The 19,713-nt window shown below is 34.3% G+C and overlaps 2 protein-coding genes across 3 annotated transcripts in view; one reads left to right on the forward strand and one right to left on the reverse strand.

The window, feature by feature from the left end:
• The window catches only part of LOC127855149 (uncharacterized), a 177,634-nt gene that overhangs the window by 38,695 nt on the left and 119,226 nt on the right, over positions 1 to 19,713 (forward strand). The gene's annotated exons all lie outside the window — the stretch shown is intronic.
• LOC127854542 (uncharacterized) overlaps positions 15,420 to 19,713 on the reverse strand; it is a 4,580-nt gene continuing 286 nt past the window's right edge. The window contains exons 1-3 of the mRNA XM_052389606.1: positions 19,588 to 19,713; positions 18,195 to 19,210; positions 15,420 to 15,772 (exon numbers count right to left, since the gene is read on the reverse strand). The exon at positions 19,588 to 19,713 is cut by the window's right edge and continues 286 nt beyond it. Coding sequence (XP_052245566.1) covers positions 15,420 to 15,772; positions 18,195 to 19,210; positions 19,588 to 19,713 — 1,495 coding nt within the window. The remainder of the gene's footprint in view (positions 15,773 to 18,194; positions 19,211 to 19,587) is intronic.

A 19,713-nucleotide genomic window follows, 5' to 3' on the forward strand; every position in this document is an offset into this window, starting at 1 on the left:
TCCAGTGGGACCAGCAAATTAACAATTTTCGTACAATTCCGGTGATTTTAGCAGAATGTGTCATATTTCCCCAATGTTTATTAACAATAAATCAATACCATTTTTTGTATCAAACCCAAAAGCAGGTTTTAATTTGAAGATATTTTCAGCTCAACTGCTTAAATGGTCTTTTGAAAATATTTGTTGTGGTTAAATATTGATTCTGCAGTGTTTCCATATCTTAATATTTCTAAAGTTGTAAGTGACTTTGGACAGGTTGAGATCTGGCCCTATCTTTCTCTCTTATCTGTAATTGACATTTGCTGCTCATCATTATGGCAATATCTTTGAACAGTTTCAAGTAGCCTGTTTGACTTTCTGGCTGAAGTTTGAGGAGTCTCTTTGTTGAAGATTGTACACTTACATGGTAAAATATGTAAAGCCGTCTAAGATGAATTGACCTATTTTCTATGGGCATCATCTTTAAACATTGATTCGTTCTATACACACTATAAACGTTTTTTGTTTTTGAACACTATCAATGTTCTTAATGTTCTTACTATTTTTTCAACATAAAGTTAACATTCATATTTATATCCTTTTACAGTACCTCAACTAGTGATGTGGTTAAGAAAATACCAAGAAAATATAGATTTTTGGTACAACTTAAAGGTACATGTACTTGTTCATTATGTTTGGCAAAATATCAATTTTCAAAAAAAAAGTCATATATTAAAAAATAATGTATGCATTATTTTCAAAGAACCAAATAACACAAAATAACACTATTGACTAAAAAAATTCTTAAAAGATATGTTCATCAAATGAAATTGTAGAATTGATAATTTAGCAAAAAGTGTATAATTAACGTAGAGTTTTAACTAAGTTACAGATCATTCAAAAGCCTTCAGGATTTGGTGGTAAAGAGTTAACTTTTGCTTATAGAGGCCCCATGTTTGATCTCCAGGGCTGGAACATTTTTCTTATTCTTTTCTTGCAATTTTAAGTATTTAAAACTAAAGTATTACAGTTTTGTTCCTAATGTAATTAAAGACATTATTAAAAAATATCATAGCCTGTCAGTGTTTTTTTTTCATTCAAAATCGGTTCCGCGGGTAACCGGACCCATTCCCAATGGAAAAAAAGTATATATTTTTCCCAAATGGGAGCTAAAAATTTCCGTCGTGGGCCGTCGGCTGGTCAGGCTATAGCCTGACCACTTTTTGACAACAAAAAAAGAGAAAAGAAGGCTGAGCTAGGAGATGAATTGCTTAATCTCCTCTGGATCAGACATATTTTATCATGCTTCCTTATTTTAAAAAAATGCCAATTTTCAATACAACACTGATGCTGTTGCAAAAGTGATAAAATCCCAGTATTTCTATCCGTTTTCTAACTTCGTTGTGTTCCGATGGTTCAAACGAGCCACCGTACACTCCATTTTTCCCGCATGTTTATTCCGGAAGATGCAGACGAATTTATTTCCAAGAAACAAGGAAAGACATCAGAGTGAGAAAAATAATAACCATCGCTATGTTGCAATAATGAAAATACACGATAAATGCTATATGCCCTTCGTTCACATATTGAAGGCAATGGTCCAAGAAACCCTTACTTGTAGCTGAACCTAAGAAATGCAATATTGTACCGTAACTAGGAAGGTAATGATTGTGCAGATGTTGATTTCTGCCTAACGTTCAATTGAAGGTATGAGATAGATCATCTTGCATCAAAGTCCTTTGACAATATCTCTTCAAATTAAAAAAAACAAAAACGTAAAAAGGGCTATATCATGGTGTCCCTCTCAGCGATTTTCTCCTTTATAAAGTACCGGTAAACGGCACTTTCCCAATACGAACAAACTACAAATTCCCAATTGCTGTCCAAAAAATTTCCAATTTAAGGTAAAGAAAATAAAATATATACAATTTTTTAATTTTTTTTTGGAAAATGCAACATTTTGTTAGTTTCTCTATGCAGCTCTATGGTGTGAACCTAGGTAAATATAATATTGACAGCTTGAAAACACTTAGTTATCAATTTTAAAGTATTTGGGAGCATAAAATCAAATACACCAATTTCACAATTTGAGGGTTTCACGACTCGATTTTTCCCAATTTTCAGGCTTTCACGACTCAATTTTTCCCAATTGGACCGGTAGGGGTACTTTTCCCAATTGGACAAAAAAATCGCTGCCTCTCCACAAAACATTAAACTACGGAAACCCATTCGAGGCATACCTATCTTTTTATAAACCAAATCTGCCCAACGTTAGCATGCCAATGCCAACATCATGCCAACGTGATGCCGACGTTGGGCCAACGTCGGCCTGCAATCTGGGGAATTCATTATTTTCTGTTTCAAATCCAAGACTAAACATACACGAAAACACTTGAACAAAGCCGAAGGATTTATTTGAGCCAATAAATGTTCATGGGATATCAAAAAAAAATAATTAAAGAGGCTAAATGAAATAAGGTCTTTAAATATCATCTAGTGAAATTCGTTGCCATTACAGCTTAGGGAGCCCGGATACTTTCTCTTTGTGACTGAATTTTATTCAGATGACGTAAACAATGACACGCTGAAAGTTCAATTGGAGACATTGAAAACACACTTTTCTAAACAAAACAATTACCAGATCCGACTGCCGCACATGCTTGACTATATGCGCAAGCTTCCACGTGATTGCAGGTGATCTTAATACTCAGATGTTGCGGCACTTATACGAATCTTACTGACAATGCCGGCTACAAATGCTACAAGCGAGAGGACGTTCTCTGCACTTCGGAGAGTTAAGACACATCTGAGAAGCACACTGTCCTAACCTAGACTTAACAATCTTATGACTTTGCACGTTCATAAGCAAAGAACGGACGCTTTTGACTTTACTTAAATTGCATAGAAGTTCGTTACTCAAGGAGAATGGCTCAGCTGTGTATTTGGAAAATTTTAAAGGTGTTACAGCACTGCAACTTAGCAAATTAACAAACTATTTTCAAACTATTTTCCCTCGTTTATCGCATATGAAATTAATATGGAACCTGGTGCGGCGCCCTGTAACTTAGTAATATCGTACACTTTGGCATCAAAACCTCCCAGATGTCATTTAGCTTTTATGTTTTAAAATTTTTCAGGGGGGGGGGTGGGCGCATGCCCGCAGACCCCCCAAGTAGCTTCGCGCCTTCGGCGCTTGCAGGCCTCTGGCACTTAGAGCCTGACCACTTTCAAAAGTCCGACGACAGCCCTGTGTTTTACAAATTTCACACAATCAACATTCAATCGAAACAAGTCTTGCAAACCGTAATGCCATAATATGGCTTCATTAAAACGTTCCAGCTTGAACTTATTCTAAAACTTTTGATCTATTCAAATGTTTTCAGCCATATGTATTTAAATTTTATTACTGGAAAGCAGAGGAATAATTTTATGATAGATAAATTTTCAGTTTCAAATGCATAATTTGTCAAAGTACACCTGTCTTATAAGGGAAAATCTGTTTAGTGCGTCTTAATCCAGTATGTCTAAAGCAAGGTGCTATTCTTCCAAAATCCTCCTTTTGAACAATTTAAAATGATGACAGATGTGAGTAAAAGTTTTTATTCTGTGGATTCAAAAGGGGACTCTGCAATTCCTTTTCATCATGATTAACATGTCCATGATCTGTTGTGGGAAATCCTTGTCAATACCATGCCCTGATTGTTTGACCTTGGCTTTAATTTGATCTTTGATCTTATCAGTAATAGTTTCAGGTATATTGAACAAGTTAATTCAATAATTCTTAAGTAAGTTTAAAGTATGCATGTCTGAGCGCTAAATTGTTGCAGTGACCTATTAAAGTGTTGTAATTTCACGTTTTTGTTAGCTTAGGTGATCATTAGCTTAACAGAAATGGAATAAATAAATATTAGTTCATATAATAATTTTCAGCCTGTATCAGTGTGTTTTGTCACCATTTTGGGAATGGGGCTGGGTCCCTTTGGATTGGCAAAATTTGCGGTGTTTTGACTGTAATTGAGCAATAAGTGTTGTTGTTTTACTAAAAATTGCTTCAAAAGTGAGAATACACGTGTTTTCGGTCTTAAATTTACTACATGTAAGGTTGAACTTACATGGATTGGAGATGAACATAATATTGAGATCTAAAAACAATTTTTTTTTGGAAACCTTCCATTGGGAATTGTGAACCAGGTTTTCCGAAGGAAAAAACTGGTTATTAGAATGGCGAATGCGGGCAGGCGGAACAAGCTTGTCTGCTCTCTAATTCAAATAGTTTTCATCCGATCTTTACGAAACTTGGTCAGAAGTTGTATCTAGACAATATCTAGGTCAAGTTTGAATATGGGTCATGCCTGGTTAAAAACTAGGTCACAGGGTTACTTAGTGCGTTTTAAACATTGAGCGTTTTGTCCGCTCTCTAATTCAAATATTTTTCATCCGATCTTTACGAAACTTGGTCAGAAGTTGTATCTAGATAATATCTAGGTCAAGTTCGAATATGGGTCATGCCGGGTCTGAAACTTGGTCACATGGTCGAAAAACAGATTGATTTTGAAACATGGGGGGTAATTGTGATTAACAATCAGTAGCAATGCACATTTTGAGTTGCAGTTGTCTCCCTTTATCAGACTTTTTTTTATTGAAAACCTGGTTTTATGACAATTTTGTTCTTTGTTTCACTTTCATTTGGGAAAAATATATACTTTTTTCCATTGGGAATGGGGCTGATTATACCGAAACCGATTTTGAATGAAAAAAACACTGTGTATCAGGTTTGTAAAACACTGGAGGTCAAGAAGAGAATTTTTCAACTTAATTAGTTAAATCATGAACGGTTGGGATAAGATGCACCATGTACAATGCAAGAACTAAGCTATTTTATTTTGTATGGTTTAGGCTTATTACTTTAAGAAAAAAAATGAAATCTAAACATAGTTTTTAAGGCAAAAAAGCAAAGTTGTTTTTAGAAGTTTAGTTCCATTTAGTAGTACACATGTATAAAAGTAAAAAGAATAAAGACATTGCAAATGAACTGTTGTTAAAACATATACTTAAAGGACAATAGGTATCCTGTATACATTACATGTAAGTTAATAGAATTGATAAATGTTGAAAGTAATATAGATAGGTCTAATTACTTACAGACATTAAGTTTTACTGTGTTTAAGTCCAAACAAATAAGAAGTGAAATCTGTACATTTTATTTGCCATATATTGAAATATTATAGTTGGTTTAAGTATTAAATCTTTGCCGTAATCTATAATTTGTGTTATTCGATTGAGCAACTTTGAATAGTTTTTGGCATGTGTTTTCAATAAATGTCACCATTTATCACTTTTATTGCAAAATTCAATCCCTTTATATTTAACGATTATTGATTACTTGACACTTTCATTTTCAGCCATTTATTATGTTTTAACTTTAATGCTTGTTTAATGAAGAATATTTACATGAAATATGCATTTGTAATATATCTTCTGTAAAGTGTATCAAATTTGCAAGTCATCCGTTTGGGCAAGTTTACATGCAAAATAAAGTAAGTAAGTTAAACAGACAGGGTTTACGTGTTTACTGTAATTGAAGAACACAATTAACACTAAAAAATTGTGTTTCTTTAAAATTATCTAAAAAATATCAATGAACACAATTAAAACAGTACTGCTTTCACCATTTCGAATTTCAATATTTGGTAACTCCTGAATGGGATGCGTTTTCTAAGGTGATTGGTTGACTGAAAAAAATAGCCAATAAAAACGCAGGTATGATAATGCGCCATGATATTTGAGACAACTCTCAAGAAATGCAAATCAGACATATATTTATGCCCCCTTCGAAGAAGAGGGGGTATATTGCTTTGCACATGTCGGTCGGTCTGTCGGTCGGTCCACCAGGTGGTTTCCGGACGATAACTCAAGAACGCTTAGGCCTAGGATCATGAAACTTCATAGGTACATTGATCATGACTCGCAGATGACCCCTAATGATTTTGAGGTCACTAGGTCAAAGGTCAAGGTCACTGTGACCCGAAATAGTAAAATGGTTTCCGGATGATAATTCAAGAACGCTTATGCCTAGGATCATGTAACTTGATAGGTAGATTGATCATGACTAGCAGATGACCCCTATTGATTTTCAGGTCACAAGGTCAAAGGTCAAGGTCACGGTGACCCGAAATAGTAAAATGGTTTCCGGCTGATAATTCAAGAACGCTTATGCCTAGGATCATGAAACTTGATAGGTAGATTGATCATGACTAGCAGATGACTTCTATTGATTTTCAGGTCACTAGGTCAAAGGTCAAGGTCACGGTGACCCAAAATAGTAAAATGGTTTCCGGATGATAACTCAAGAACGCTTATGCCTAGGATCATGAAACTTGATAGGTACATTGATCAGGACTCGCAGATGACCCCTATTGATTTTGATGTCACTACACTACGCGACCCGTGATTTTTGCCTAATTTGCGAAGTCAAGGCGGGCATTTTGCTTTTTGGGTGGAGAATCACCGCGATTTCACGTGACTCATCACTCCGACGTCGCGCGCGAGCAAGATAATCTTCGCCCTAAATCCCCTTAATGTTGTGGTGATTCGCTGCGATTCGCCGTGATAGCAGTGGATATCGTTGACATCGATGATTCGCCAATTCATGCATATAAACCGAATCGTATCGATAACTGTATACATAACGCTTATCTAATGTTCACAATTATCAAATAATCAAACATAATTGCAACATCACTTCCGAAAAATAATCTTAAACATTTATGTCGGTAAATATGTTTGAGAATTTCATTAACACAACTTTATGACTACGCCATTTTTCAGAAGTGTAAAGAGTATAGTGCATTATGTGGAAGACAGCTTTCATTGGACGAGCGTATTAAAATTTAGATCGAATGCAGTACGATCTTACAAAAAAACGTTTTATTGCGTCATACGCCTTCATGTAAAAAACGTTTTCCTCCTGGAAATTGTGCAATCAATGCATTATATTATCAAAACATTTTTGCGACACGTAAAGCGTTGTAACAAATTAATATACAATTCAAAACAATTATACCATAAGAATTAATGTTCCGTTAAATTCCCAAATGAGAATAATAATCTATAATCCGAAACACTCTTCCGATGTTTTAATGTTAACACGACGTTCACAAATGCTTCCAATATAGCCAGCATGTATATTTCCCGACAAAAGAGCGCGAAAATTATGCGGCAATGTACAAAGTCAAGGTAAAGAGTGAGCAAGTATTGATTTTTTATACAAACTGCGTAGCGCAGAGAACATTGAATTCTGCTGATTTCGGTTAAATGTTTCTTTGGTATTTTTAAAACAGTTATATCGCCAAAAATTTGATATTTCTTTTAATGTCATATCAAATCAAACACGCCGTATCCATATCGTTACTGATAGAAGTAAAACATAATACCTTGACGTGTATAGTTTTTTTTTGTTGTGAGAGACCATCTGAGTTAACGCCGAAAAATATATACAAACTGTTATTTTTTGTCAATGCCCTTTAATCCATTATCGCACTTAATTGGCAGCGCCATCTTGTTGTTTCTGTGATTGTCACATCTTTTCACAGTTTGAACACGTACAAAGAGTGCCAATTAGACACTACAATAAACACTATCACCCGCTGGACAGTACACAATAAATAATATAATGTTGAGTTTTTTTTGTTTTGGACGTCAAAACCCAGAGAAATGCATGTACATTATACATCATCATATTTATTTAACTTTGCGAATGCTTAGTGCTACGTTGATATACTCGTTTTTTCAGCAAAACAAACACAATGTTTAATGGCTTTAATATATAGGCAATGATGTAATAACAACATAATATATAACACGATATCATAATAACATGTACTTAAAAATAGAACAGTAATGTATTTCCGATTTCCGGCTTATCAAGCATTGTGAATGTATGTACATCGCTCGGAAAGTAACGCGAGTAACACAAGTTATCCGCATTGGAGCCTGAAACAGAAAATAAATAAGTATAGCATAATCTAGTCCAAATAATTAGACGTAATCTACCGATTACATTTAAACTTTAAATGAAAGTGTTACTTAAGGCGCGAATATTTTGCTTAACACTGTTAACAAAAGGGCTACACGTTATAATGGAATGCAAAAATAAGTATAAACATAATTAATAACGTCAATAAACACACACGATAAGATCAAAGTTTAAAATGAAAACTTATATCATATTTCTCGTAAATTACCAAATTATTAGTTTCGTTAAATCAAATACCATGTATAGAGAAACAAGGTATGACCCCTATTGATTTTCAGGTCACTAGGTCAAAGGTCAAGGTCACAATGACCCGAAATAGTAAAATGGTTTCCCGATGATAACTCAAGAAAGCTTATGGTTAGGATCATGAAACTTCATAGGTACATTGATCATGACTCGCAGATGACCCCTATTGATTTTGCGGTCACTAGGTCAAAGGTCAAGGTCACAGTGACAAAAAACATATTTACAAAATGGCTGTCACTACAACTGAGAGCCCATATGGGGGGCATGCATGTTTTACAAACAGCCCTTGTTAATTAGAAAGTGCCTGTCAGGGTTTTCAGCCTCATAGAACAGGGGCCTATTAAAGGCACCTTCCCAATTGAAAATTTCTTTAAAATCATGCAAAAATCCCAAAAATCCTAACTTCCACCAGCTTTTTCATTTCCCAAAGCAGTAATTTTAGCAAGAATTCTTCCCAAAATTAGCAATTTCTTCCCAAAATGCATAGGCTAGGGCCTCTTCCCAATGAAGCGAGGTAAACCCCTGGGTCCTGACAAAAAAACATTGGCCACGTCCATAGAACAATACTGATGACTGATACTTGTTTGATGACACAGAACAGATTCAGCCTAAGCAGTAATTTGTTTGCATAAAATTATAGCCTCTTAAAGGCTGTTTCCCAATTGCAAAAAGTTAAAAAGGCTCTTTCCCAGAAAATATGCCAAACTTTTCCAGTAAATTCAATAATAGGTTTATTGAATTTATTATACAGCAATTTAATTCCTTAGAACTTAAAGCCACACACCTTGAAATAAAATTCATGGTATAGTCAATTTAAGTATAAATAAGAAACATGTTTTATCTATGCCAATATAAGAATATATCTGGTGGTAACAAGATAGAAATCCGTCTCTTTTGTCCTTTTAAACCTAACAATAATCGCGTTTGTCGAAACGGACGTATACATCTAGAAATCCTACTTTCGGTTTTAAAGCGGTAATGTTTGAAAAACAAAAGAATGACTTGCTTATTTTATTAATACTTTTGCAATATTGAAGATAGCAACTTGATATTTGGCATGCATGTGTATCTCATGGAGCTGCACATTTTGAGGGGTGAAAGGTCAAGGTCATCCTTCAAGGTCAGAGGTCAAATATTTGTTGCCCAAATCGCTTATTTTAATAATACTTTTGCAATATTGAAGATAGCAACTTGATATTTTTTTAATTGAAAGCAGGGTCGCCATGAGTTAAAATAGATTGAATTTGATACAAGGTGGGTAACAATGCACATTTTGAATTGTCTCACTTTATCAGACTTTTTTCAAATTGAAAACCTGGTTTTGTGACAATTTTGTCTTATTATTATTTGAATCTTATTTACCAGTTGTGCTGTTCTTGTTGTTGTTTTTTCAAAGAAATTGGTATAAAACATAGGTGTACAATGAATGAAACAAAAGCAAAAGATTCACAATGTTTGAACACATTTGCCCATTGATTGATGCATAAACCCGATACTGCCCATAGTCTCAGTTTGCCTGATTCTTCTTTGAACAATTTCATGTTTTAAACTCTTTTTTTCAAATATATGTGTTGAAGATAATGAGCACCATATCTCTGGTATGATACTTTTTCAAATGGACCCCTGGTTGAATTCTGAGTATAATAGATAATAAAAATGCTTGTGCAAAAAGTAAACAATAATCAATGGGCCATTGAGAATATTGAATTTCAAGAGCCGCTTTAGAGAACCCAACACCTATCAAAGTGGGAATTGATTAAAACTCGATATTGAATATTTTTGACAAGTGTAAACAGTGTTGGTACACTTTAAGAGTTTTTGCAGTGGCTGTTCGATTCAATCAGCGTATATTTATAGGTTGTTTAGATGCCATTACGATGAGTTTGTATCAATAGGAAATGTTTATTTTAGTTGTGCAAATATGAATTTAGAGACCTTTTGAGAACGTGAAATTTGGCTAATGCCAAAAAAATTTAAGGGGAGGTTAAATAATATTTTCCATGGACTTTTTTCCATATGGTTTATAAAAATGAATGTAAGTATTGTAGTTTATGATGAGTCAGCAGAGAAATTCTGCTTATGTATATTTTAAGCTTTTTTCGGGTTATTTTATAGCAGTTATTGGGTCATTTTCCACTACAGCAAAAATATATTTTTTCCTAAAGCTAGTCCGTTAAAAGAAAAAAATTATGGTCACTTTCAGATGTTATACTTCTTATGTAATTTATCAAACAAATGGACATTTTTTGTCAATTTAATGAAAATTTATGCTATATAATTTGGAACATCCCAATGTCATCAAGCCAATAACGTGTATATTTAAAACAACAACTTTGACAGATGTTGTTATTCATTATTTTATTTATTAAAAATATTCATGCATGACATGGTTATGTTGTTATTATTCACATTGCAAATATGAAATCAATAATAAAAAATCTTTAATGTAAAAACATGTATTAAAATAAATCAAACTAGCATTGAAGAAGAAGAAGAAGAAGAAACAAAGAGGTAAATCATGTCTTGTTAGCATTTTCGTCAATTACAAATATTACACCAATCAAGTTTCTCATTTGGTTTGATAAGAAACTGCTGATTCATCATACTTTGGTACATGGTTAATTGATTATCCGGGGACACTAAAATATGTATGCATAATATTGAGATAAAATCTGTTTTGGGTTTTGGTATCTGTCATTTATCTATGAGACACTGTCAGGTGCTATAATACTATTCTTCAGGCGCTATAATAATATTCTTCATTTACAGATTGCAGTGTTTGTATGTCAAGTCTGAATATTATTGAATTGACTGTGAATCAATGTTTGCATGTTCACGATTGCTATTCATGAGGAAATGATATAAGTGCAAAATATTGTTTAGCTTAATATTATATAACTCGGAACTAATGAAGAAAACAATAATTCAGGTTAAAATACTGCCATGACATGCTGCTTACATGTACATGAAAAACTATTTCAAGAACAAGTTAAGTAAAAAAAAAAGTACTTTAAAATGCATACAAATTATTTATGTTTCTGTTTCTTTCAGAATATGTAACCTCTGCACCATGCAAGCATCACTAAGTTGACCCCAGAGGGAGGGTTAGCTCCTCCCCCTCCCCCAAGCCCCACAAACCCCCCAGGGCGTTGACCCCCTACCAGCCCCCACGGGTGTTCAATGGCCGACCCAAATGTAGCCAAGTTGACGGCCAGCCTAGAGGACCTGTCCCTGAAGAAGCAGCTACCTTTGAGACAGCAGGCAGGTTTCATGGCTTAGTGGATATTTTAGTCAAAGTTGGGTCTGTATTTTAACCCCATTCCTACTGTTAAAAAGTGTATATTTTCCCCAAATGACTGCCTAAAATTCATAATTGAAGGTTTTTCGAAAAATAAAAATATAAAGAAATGAAATAAATAAAAATAAATTTAGTTTATTTCCCTATCCAGCTCTATTTTTACTAAAATTGGGAAATTGAGAGCTGTGTTTTTGCTGGCAAATAATATAAAACTGGGAATAAAAGTGTTTTGAAAATTGTATTTGCAAAGGTTTAACGAAAAAAAGCTTGATATGGAGATAAATGTAATTTTGCTGTTTATGTAAAAAAAATCAATACTTTTGTTTTGTTTATTAGAATCCTTAAATTGGCATTGTGGGCAGTCATTTTGGGAATTTGTAATTTTTGAGATTGGGAATGGGGTCACTTTGCTTCCCAAATTTTACCAGAAAGAATACTGGTTTCATAGCAGAAAGTATTCTGTAATTGTCTATGTCTTTTGCAGGTAGGTTTGGAACCAGAAATATCATTCTGTTTTGCTAACTTTTCTCCAATTTTACCACGGTAAGTTTTTTAGTTGCATTGAAAAAGCAAATACACGTATTGCTGGAAACAGCTGGAAAGTAGACTGGGTAGCTCAGTTGTTAGAGCACACAGCAGGGTTCACTGGTTCGATTCCCGGCCTAGCCATATAACTTTTGTGGTGATTGGTCATACAATTTAAGGACTTGATTTGGAAAAAACAGACTGACCTTTTAGCTCACCTGATTGCTCAGGTGAGCTTTTGTGATCGGTCTTTGTCCGTCGTCTGTCCATTGTCCACATTTGGTTTGTAAACACTCAAGGGGCCACATTTTCTTGTCCGATATTCATGAAACTTGGTCAGGAGATTTGTCCCAATGATACCTCGATCGATTTCGAAACTGGGTCATGCTGGGTCAAAAACTAGGTCACTAGGTCAAAAAAAAAGAATAACCTTGTAAACACTGTAGAAGTCACATTTCATGGCCCAATCTTCATGTAACTTTGTCAAAATGTTTGTCTTACTGATATGTTGGTCGAGTTCAAAAATGGTTACGGTCCGTTGAAAAACATGGCCGCCAGTGGGCGGGGCAGTTTTCCTTATTTGGCTATAGAGAAACCTTGTAAACACTCTAGAGGCCACATTTCTTGTCCAATCTTCATGAAACTTGGACAGAAGATTTGTCCCAATGATACCTCGATCAAGTTCAAAACTGATTATGCTGGGTCAAAAACTAGGTAACTAGGTCAAAAAAAGAGAAAAACCTTGTAAACTCTGTAGAGGTCAAATTTCATGCCCAATCTTCATGTAACTTTGTCAAAATGTTTGTCTTAATGATATGTTGGTTGAGTTCAAAAGTGGTTCCGGTCCGTTGAAAAACATGGCCGCCAGTGGTCGGGGCAGTTTTCCTTATTTGGCTATAGACAAACCTTGTAAACACTCTAGAGGCCACATTTCTTGTCAGATCTTCATGAAACTTGGTCAGAAGATTTGTCCCAATGATACCTCGATCAAGTTCGAAACTGAAAAAAACATGGCAGCCAGTGGTCGGGGATGTAGTTAACACAGATAATTCAAATATTTGTATATTAAATTGGAAGAAAATGCAAAGGACACAGGGGAATGTGAACATACCGTACATTCGCGGCCATAAGTCTACCTCGGCCATAAGTCGAGGGGTATAATGTGGCTAGAAAAACTTGTTTTTTTGCCTTGACTCTGCCATAAGTCGGGCGGTAAATTTCCTCAATATCTCGGACATGTTTAAGTGACATTTTAGTCATGGTTCTGAGGGCTTTTGTACCGGCAATTGACATTTTTTGGGATATTAATAATAAGAATATATTTAAAACGAAACATTCAACATTTCAATTATTTATTATCACGAAAAATATATTTTATTTTTCAAAATCATAATAACATATCATTCATTATTTTGAACTTAATATATATTTCACAAATCAAAATTATTATCCCGTTTAACGTAATAAGTTTTAGCGTTGCTATTATGAGTAGATATTTTTGTATTCAAATGTTAGTGCTATTGATGTGAAAATTCCGTAAAATCTTGAACGCAGAAATTCATTCAATGGTCAAAATTATTGTAACTTGCTCTCAAATAATCAACAACGCTTTTGCCATTATGCGTGAAACACGTGAATTTACCAACACTCGCATTGCTCGCTATTCGACTGATAATATATATTCGTAAATCATGAGATACCCGAGGAATATTTTCTGCATTCTGGAAAAACATCTTATCTTATTAATTATAACTTAGCAGATAATCGAAAGTAATTGTGTATTTAATAAGTCCAATTACACTTTTTAATAATCCAGGGTGAGTGCGTAATATTATTATAATCAAACAATGAATGAAATCTTCACTCAGATAAGATCTATTTATTTACGAAACGATAATGCATAAATTGTGGGACAGTTGTGAATAAATCAACGAAACCACACCTTCATCAAATAAAAAAATATACCAGGTGAAGTTGAACAATAGCGATTGGTTAATGGCGTATCCAACGATCGAGTAATTATTTTTGATTGGTCAGAAGTAGTTTGTAGCAGAACCGTTGTGCATATCATTAACGGATAACTATTTCAGGCGTGATGCAATAAAGACAAATGATCAAAAGGATGCCAACACTACACTTTACACTTTGATCTTAGTCAAAAGGCCGAGAAGCGATATTTTGGTGGCATAAAGACACCTGCACCTGTTGACAGTTTGTATTTAAACGGATTAACTTTAAATGGGTTCAAGTGTCAGCAGTGGATTTTCTATTGTTCTTAGGAGACAACGGACGATGTATCGATAGACAAATTGCTATGTATTATTTTCGCCACTTTACCGTATGTCACTAATGTTAAATATTTTCGAAGTTATTTTCACATGTTTTTATTTGGACTTATTACGAAGATTAATGAATTAAAAACCAATGTAAAGTATTTTGTTATCGGCGGACATTTAAAAGACGAGTCGGCCTTACCGTAAACAGTCATCATTCCTCCGCTTCGGAGATTTATTACTTTAAAAAAAAACGGCACAGAAATATGTTTATTTTTTATTTTTATTTAGTACCTCATCCATAAGTCAAGTTGACTTTTAAAGTAAATTTTGGGAGCGTTTTTTGGTCGACTTTTGGCCGCAAATTTACGGTAATTAAAAGTTAATTTATTCAGCAAAACATAGTGAACAGTAAAGGCAGATAGCATGAATGACATAAGTAAATACATATATAACTGTAATCAACAAAAGTAAAATCTAAAAACAACAATTTAAGAAGTCTGTACAATACATAATTGTCAATCTAAATAACTTTATATTTTTAAGGACAAAACACATGGTGACTGTTCAATAATACAATGAAAATGTAAAACCTTCCCTCCTTAATTGCACTCTGCCGTTCTTTTGACTGTGCATAACAATTACACAAAAATATTATAGAACATAACCACAAAAAAAAAATCATGTATGTACATGTAATTCATTTCTAAGATATATATCAAGGAAACAACAATACACTGATTAAATGCGATTGAAAAGGAAAAATAATTATCAGCAATAGATGGTAGCGCATATTAAATTGTATTGCAACACAATATATAATCCCGCAAGAATTATGCATTGAAACAAAACACTAAATAATTGATCCATGCTCTCAAAGTTAATTATAAATGTACCTTTTCAAACATATTCATGATTTGACATTAGTTGGCACGACAATATTAAATCATCCATGTGAATTATGTGTTGAAACGTAATACTGAATACAAGTTTGGTGTGGCCAAGAATTTATGTTGAAAGTACATGTTCCAAAATGTTTGTACTGAAACTTGTGAAAAAACACCTATTTTACTCTTAACACAAGGATGTTATTGCTAAACGATTGTCCCACAATGATGGATGCTGTGCTCCTATTGTAGAAGACTGAGAGTGGGTGATTAAGTCCATCCCTCTTGGTAGCAAGAGTTGCCAGCTTCTTCTTGCCTTCCCCATCCAGCTGAATGATAGTGCTGATTGACCATCCACAGACCAGCACCTGTCCCAGAGCAGTCACATGGATACCCAATGGGTGTTGTAGGTCTGGGTCTGTGAAGGTTTGGAGAACTGTGCCATCTCTGGCAAGGGTGAGGACCTTGTGATGGAAATTGTTGATGATAAATATCTTGTCACCTGAAGGACTCACTGCACACTTATATACTGTAAAGAGAGAGTGGGATCATTGTAGTTAGTTAGTAACAGAATCATTATGTTAATAAAGACACTCTTACACTTATTCACCCCAGCTATTTGTGTTCATTAATAAAGGATGATTTTTCTTAAAATGAATAATGTATTCAAGGATGATTATATTATGCTGAAACCCTATGGAATGAACAGCACTTACATACACTAAATAAGTAAATTTACTCACTTACTGTAAAACCATTAAATTTCGTGTGGTACGAATTTTCGTGGATTTCGTTGGTCCGCTGAACCAGGAATTCAAGTACCAATGATTATTTATACATTTTTAGCTCGACTATTATATATGAAATATATATAGTGGAGCTATCCTACTCACCCCGGCGTTAGCGTTAGCGTGAGCGTTCAAATGTTAAAGTTTGCATACCACCCCAAATATTTCTTATATCCCTTGACATATTGCTTTCATATTTTTCATACTTCTTTACCAACATGACCCCAACCTATAAACAAGAGCAGACAACTGTATCAAGCATTTTGTAAGAATTATGGCCCTTTTTCCACTTAGAATATGCATATTATTGATAACTCTGTGTTAAAGTTTGCGTACCACCTCAAACATTTTCAATGTCTCTTGACATATTGCTTTCTTATCTTGCAAACTTCTTTACCAACATAACCCCAATCTTTAAACAAGAGCAGACAACTGTATCATGCATTTTGTAAGAATTATGGCCCTTTTTCCATTTAGAATATGCATATTATTGATAAATCTATGTAAAAGTTTGCTTTCATATTTTGCAAACTTCTTTATCAGCATGACCCCAACCTATAAACAAGAGCAGACAACTGTATCAAGCATTTTTTAAAGAATTATGGCCCTTTTTTGTCTAAGTAACTGAATATTTTGTTAAATTTTTTGTTTAGATCCACTTGACTTCTTAAGTATCAAAGCTATTGCTTTCAAACTTCAAATATTTTCTTCCTATCATGAGGGTACTGTACCTGGCAAGTTCAATTTGACCTTTACCTTTGAATGACCTTGACTCTCAAGGTCAAATTAATAAATTTTGCTTAAATTGCCATAACTTCTTTATTTATGATCAGATTTGATTCATACTTTGACAAAACAACACTTACCTGACATACCACAATGGACTCCACCCAAACCATCCCCCACGCTCCACCCCAAAATCCCCCCCCCAAAAAAAAAAATATTTTTTTATATTTTTTTTCTTATTTTTGAAAGATCATCTATTAAATGATCACACACCCACATTATACCCCCCCCTCTCCATGATGGCTTACGTTATACTGTCAAGCACTCGAATGGTCGAGAGCGCTGTCCTAGTGACAGCTCTTGTTTATACGCTTCCATTTACGGCCATTAACCATTTCTTCCACTGAATCGTTAGCGGCTTGTGTCAATAATGCTAATTAGGTCGTAGACTGAGCCTTTGCAGGGTCGGGCAATCCTGCTATAGTAGAAGAACGTGTCTGAACTGTACCCGTTTTCAACCATTTTGAAAGAGACATTGTTAGATTGAGATATGCTAGTTAATACAATATGTTGTTTTCTTGATAAGTGTTTGGGTAATAATACATTTTAAATCAAGCATGGAATTTAAACTGTACATCAACGATTGTTCTCTTTTATGTGACATCGTCAAATTAACAGTTTGCAGATTTATCACATATGTCAATTAGTGCCAATTAAAGTTAAAAGAGACATAACTGTTTTCACACGTGTATTCTGGGGACCTTATTACTCAATTGTTACTACTAGGGGACCGATTGCGCTGAGAATTACTAATATTGTCAAAACAACATAGATGGCAATTAGCGAGCGGGGACCCACAAGTGCGCCGCTGTATCCCTCTTATTGACAATTATCGGCAACACTTTCAGGCTTCAGTGCACATTAACTTAAAGTCTTGCTGTCAATACAGATTAGCAGATTATGCTTCGTTATTACTCTGGTTGTTTTAATAAAAGTTTCATTATTATGACGGCCAGTCTTCCCCAAAAATTTGAAATCCTCAAAATTACGTGTCAACGAAATAGTTGTTTTTTATTAAACCACGAAATTTCATACCGACGAATTTCTATACGTTTACAGTACATAGTCTGATCTTTCTGACATGATTATTATAGAGGAATTATTTAAAATATTTTTCTTTACCAATGAAAAAGTCATATACAGTAATGAAAAAGGCAAGAAAATACTTGAGCAAAGGAAGGACTTTAATATTAAGGAGTTTTCATTTACTTATAGTGAAATTAATATGTCAGTTATTTGCAAACATAATTGCCTGAAAATGGCAAAGGTAAAATACAAATGACTTTTGTGTTAATATGTATATATAAAGCTTAATGCTATTGTATTATTTCATATGATATTTTCAAATGTTACCTGAATATATCCATCAAATGTTACCTGCAAGCTGGTGTGATGTATCTTCATACAACTTAGTCAACAGGGCTCCTTTCATTGAATACTTGTAAAGTGCAGTGCCAGAAGTGAGATACAGGTCTTGCATAATATGAGCAATACCAATACATCCATGTTGAAACTGAAACATCCTGCCCTTAACCAGCTGCCCACCATTCACAGAGACAAACTGGACCTCATGACATGTCCTAGTGTCATCCACAGTAACAGCTACTTCACTTGGTGTGATTTTACACATGTCCAGTGGAAAACTATTTAAATCATAATGACCCACCACCTGGTATTGATGATTGAGTAGCTTAACTCGTTTATTATAATAATCTGCAACAAGGATCTGATCCTCAGAGAGAACACAAATGGCCTCGATATAGCAGTTATCTGAATCACTCTGTAGGCGCACATTATACTTTGACTTCCCTTGTACTGTGAGTGCCTGGTCTGGATCAACTAACACTAATGTTTTCTTGGTACTGAGTACAATCTTCCCCAGACTTGACAATTTAGACAAGTACTGTTGAAAATCCCTGTCTGCCTGGAATGTCAGTGAACTTTCAACCTGAAACGAGTTCTGCTTCAGATATGTTTCAGACTGCTTAATCTTTCCCATACATTTCTTACTTGCAATAAATGTGAGTTCTGCTTTGCCCTTATCAACAATGTCGTGTATTGCGTCATTGAGTTGCTTGAGTTCATTTTTGAGTTTGCTGCAATTGTCTGCATCAGTCTTGACAGATTCTTTCAGACTGGCCAACTTATCATCTAGCTCTTTCATGGTGTTTTTTTCAATGTTGTCTAGAATACTATTTATTTTTTTGCGTGTGTCATGTATTACATATAATTGTTTGTCGTATGAAGCCTGCAAAGACTGCATGTTGGTATCCCAATAATTCTGAAGTTTCTTGATTTCTTCAAGAATGCTTTGGATTTTTCTTGATAGTTGCTGCAAGTTTGGTGGAGATCCTTTTACTGACTTGGATATCAGTGTTACTTTAGCACATTGTCTAAATGGAAATCAATATTTAAATATGTGTATGTGGTTTACATTGCCATTATGCAATAATATGTATGAACTTTCGTTAATCGTGTTTTTGTTGTAGTTTTTTAATGCTATTTTCAAGTAATAAGATATGGAATGTCTTCATTTTAATACTGATTTCTATTTTTAACAGACACATTATTAATACTAGTCATCATATAAAATTTCATTTCACAAAAAAGAACTTGAAATAAATAACAGACACATTATTAATACATAATGTCATCATATAAAATTTCATTTCACAAAAAAGAACTTGAAAATTTTTTATCTGAATAAGGCTGCATTGAATAGTCTCTTACGACAAAAAAATCTTTAAAAGCAAATATGTGTCTGACTAACCTGTGATTGAGGAAAGCACAATTAGTGCAGCACAGCTGACTGTGGTCCTCACAAAACATTTCTAGATGTTTGTCGTCATGAAGGTCACACTTCTGAAGGAAATCCTCCACTTCCTTGCACACTGGC

This window comes from Dreissena polymorpha, chromosome 13 (genome assembly GCF_020536995.1).
Source record: "Dreissena polymorpha isolate Duluth1 chromosome 13, UMN_Dpol_1.0, whole genome shotgun sequence".
Taxonomy (NCBI): Eukaryota; Metazoa; Mollusca; class Bivalvia; order Myida; family Dreissenidae; genus Dreissena; species Dreissena polymorpha.